The 4,076-nt window shown below is 35.2% G+C and overlaps 1 protein-coding gene across 1 annotated transcript; it reads left to right on the forward strand.

The window, feature by feature from the left end:
* The first annotated feature begins 765 nt into the window (after nt 1–765).
* On the forward strand, nt 766–3,366 carry LOC140818639 (nicotinamidase 1). Its single transcript, XM_073178703.1, has 5 exons — nt 766–1,056; nt 1,428–1,611; nt 1,696–1,829; nt 2,060–2,245; nt 3,087–3,366. The coding sequence occupies exons 1-5, from the start codon at nt 913–915 to the stop codon at nt 3,165–3,167; spliced, it is 729 nt and encodes a 242-aa protein (XP_073034804.1). The 5' UTR covers nt 766–912; the 3' UTR covers nt 3,168–3,366.
* Nucleotides 3,367–4,076: the final 710 nt, after the last annotated feature.

The raw sequence follows: 4,076 nt of genomic DNA on the forward strand, positions 1-4,076 counted from the left end.
ATTTTAAGTTTTTGCTTTCTCAATCTACATTCCGATTTCCCAAGTTGCCCAGGGGTGCGACGACATGGAAGGTAAGGCTTAATTGCTTTTTATTAAAATCTTTCTTCATTGTGTTCTTATTGAAAGTAAAGGATTCCGTTGAAAAAATGTTTTATTTTTTATTTTTGAGTTCTTCCATATCTCAATTATATATTCCATCATAAAACTTTGAGTTTTGCTTCATCTTCTACATATATCTCAATGTATTGGATCATTCATGACCGATGAATGAATATTTACTTTTCTTTGATTTTGCAAGAAGAAATCATCAATTCTTCTGCCTATTTAGTTTTGTCGAAATTGTTAAATTATACCTATGAATTACTAGAAATTTGTGTCATTTTGTTTTCTTTGACTTCTAATGTGTTCGATTATATGGTATGTTCAATTTCTTGAATAGTTGATAAATTTTGTTGATCTGTATCAAAGCTTCTGTCTTTTATTCTTTCTGTTAAAACATAAACTTTGTTTCGTCTCGAATTTTGTTTTTGATCGATCTTTTTTTACCAAACAAAAGAAAAAGAGTTTGGTATTTCTATATCATTGTTTGTTGATTTATATTGGCATTTGTGTTGTGAATTTTGCATTTTTCTGAAAATTATTAGTGTGTTCAGTCAAGTCTTCAGAGGTGTGCTAGTTTTCCGTACGGACAACAAACAAAGTTGGCCCCCACAAGCCACGATCTTGAAATATCTTCCACAAAAAACCATATCATATGATTCAGCTAATTATACTGAATATTTTTTATCATATACTAAAGCAAAAGATCCAAGTGCCAATTAAAAGTCAAAGTTGTTGGATGGAATCTTTCTTTTGAGATTAAAAAAGAAATTTCAGTAGTTGTAGCGCCAAGAAATTAACAAGGAGCAAATCATGGTTTCTTCGCACGCAGTTGATTTGTTGAAAGAAGAGCTTCCGCTGGAGCAGGAGTCTTTTCGTCTCTCCGGTGAAAGTAAGGCCGGTTTGGTACTCGTTGACATCATTAATGGCTTCTGCACCGTCGGTTCTGGCTCTCTGGTAACTATCCCTTTCAACCCACATACTCCCCTTGCAGTTCAATCTTTGTTTGCATGTGTTTTTTGGTGATTTTGTTGTCATTTTTAACACATCTTTTTGATTGTGTTGACGGGGTTTTTTTTTTTTTTTGTCCGGAACAAATAATTTTTGTTTTTCAATTTTATGGGCCGAACTCCTAAGTTCTTGATTGTTGTGGGTCATGAATCTTTATGAGTCAAATTTACGGCGGAGTTCAGTGGATTTAAAGCTGAGGACCATTCGTGTAATTTAAGGACAACCTTCGTTTATGTTTATCTTGTTTAACGATCTTGCGTACGATTGTCTATGAACTTTATTTTGGGATTCTTCTATTTGAATCTTAAATTGTACAGGCTCCTCCAGCACCGAATAAACAAATTTCTGAGATGGTTGATGAATCTGTGAAACTTGCAAAGGTGTTCTGTGAAAATGAATGGCCTGTATATGCTTTGCTTGATAGTCATCATCCAGATGTTCCGGAGCCTCCTTATCCTCCTCACTGTCTAGCTGGAACAGAGGAGGCGAAATTGGTTCCCGGTACTATTCTTTTCTATGTTTTTCTTGCTATGTCATGGGAGGGTTTTTTTCGCCCTTTCAACAATCTATTTTTATGGTTTGCAGAATTGCAGTGGTTGGAAAACCAACCAAATGTAACAATCCGGAACAAGGATTGTATTGATGGATTTATCGGTTCATTGGAAAAAGATGGTTCCAATGTCTTTGTTGATTGGGTGAAAGCCAATAAAATCAAAGCTGTAAGTCTTGCTACACCCCATTGCTAAATCCAATGTCTATATGTTACAATGATATATGATAGTTTTGGTTGTTGTTCTATTTGAAAGATTTGACTTGTAAATTTACCATAGTTATAACCCTTTTGTATCGGTGATTGGCATTACAAAAGGAATTTCTAATCACTTGATTATTTGATATATTAATCTCAGTGAGGCATATGCCATTTCTCACTACTCTTTTCTTTCTTAAGATTTTGGTTGTAGGTATTTGCACAGATATTTGTGTTCTTGATTTTGTCTGCTCAGCTTTGTCTGCTCGAAACCATGGACTGCTTTCCCCACTGGAGGATGTAATTGTGTATTCACATGGTTGTGCTACTTTTGATTTTCCAGTACATGTTGCCAGAAATTTGAAAGTTGCCGCAGCTCACCCTCAGGTGAGACATTCTGAATGGGTGGAAGATTAGTAGTGTGATTTAATCCTTGCTGGTTCTCTTATCTTTGATTATTTGATTGTTCATTGATACACTTGATGACATGGTCGAGTTCCTATGGTCTAGTTGATTCTTAACTTTGGCAAACAAAATGTTAGGGGAAATGATACCCAGGAAAGAACTAATTTGGTGATATGTTGTATGGGAGTTCATAAGATGTCGCTATCACTATGGATTCCCACAAGAGAGCAAAATAGCAAGATATGTGTCAATTCTGGCATGAGATCAGATACATGTTGGTAAAATACAATGTTTTGTAAGTTATAAAGGGTTACTTGGCAGCAGAAACATAATATATTTTACTTAGAGCATGTCAATGTAAAGTTAGGTAAAGCAAGGTTGCCCCTCGCTTAAGACTATTGATGTTTTTGATCTCTTGTTGGTATCTACTGCATTTCATCTTCACTTTTTTGGATTTATTTTCTCATTCTATGCATGCACTAACAAAGATTATCTCCTGGTTTGGTTTCATTAAACAAGTAAAATGTTAATTGTATGATTTGACTAAACCATCGGCTTAATGAATTTCGAGGATAAAATACTTTTTTTGTGAATATATTGAAGCACAATACACATGTTGGGTATTACAAACACTTGGCATACATGATGCTTTATATTATATGAACACATTTAGTCAAGTTTCAGAGGGTAATATTTTGATTCACCCGACATATTGAACATATATAATCTCGATTCTCGATATTATAACAGCATACTCTCCTTTCCCAATGAGATATTACTGTTACTGGTGAATGCTTATTATTGTTCTTATGTATCATTATAGGCTATAATGCATCATGTTGGACTCTGCATAGCCAAAAGCAGAGGTGCGAAGATTGTTTCAGATGTTTCCTTTGGTATGTAGTGATATCATGTACTGGTAAATACAACCGCTACGTATGTGGAGCCTCCCTGTTGTATAGTGTTTATTTTGTTGCTCGAATGAGGTCTCTATGATTTTTGTTTTAATTTTAGTTTTCTGTTTAAACTTTTTGTTGTTGTGTATCTATGCCTGTAATTTACATGGTATTAATAATCTTTCTTGTATGATTTGATTAGCTCCATTCTTGATAATAGAGAACTATAGCGTCCCGAGTGGCAAGGCGTCCATGCGCACGTAACCATGGCGTGAAGGCATGCTTGGGCAAAATATAGGAGCGCCAGACAACAGAAGCCCATGGTGCTTTTTGCCTTGTAGGTCTGAAATACTGATAAGCAGGGTAGATGTTCAAGAACAAAGAATCTAGAGAGACTGCCACTTGAGAGTGAGAACCAAATTTCACCAAAATTTCATCTCTAATCAAAAGAACTCTCTTAATTAGAGGAGAGTTGGAATGTTTCACAGTTCAAGTCCAAACGTTGCATGTCGATAAGTGGACATGGTGAATCCACTTGATCCAAAGAGATTGTCTATCACAATGAATGTCCCAAAAGTAAAGATTAGTTCCAACTTCTAAGATCATGAATCCCAACATCATCTTCATCTTCTTCTTTATCATAACATATTGGAGTCCGAGAGATTGGAGAGTGCCCAGAGTTCCAAGTAAAGGAACGACAGTGGCTATAAATACGATCAATTATTTCCAAAAGGGTCCAGAACCATGGATATGCTAGTTGTCGGTTGTTCCCATCTCAAGCTTACGAACAAAATAATTTTCTTGGTTTAGTAGCGAACAAAGATGAATTATGTTCAACTTAGAAAACAGATTCTACGGAATACGATAATTTTAAAACTAAATTGACCAGGAAAATTACAGAAAATCTCATCTTTTCT

The sequence above is a fragment of the Primulina eburnea genome, chromosome 1, assembly GCF_022965805.1.
Source record: "Primulina eburnea isolate SZY01 chromosome 1, ASM2296580v1, whole genome shotgun sequence".
Lineage (NCBI taxonomy): Eukaryota > Viridiplantae > Streptophyta > Magnoliopsida > Lamiales > Gesneriaceae > Primulina > Primulina eburnea.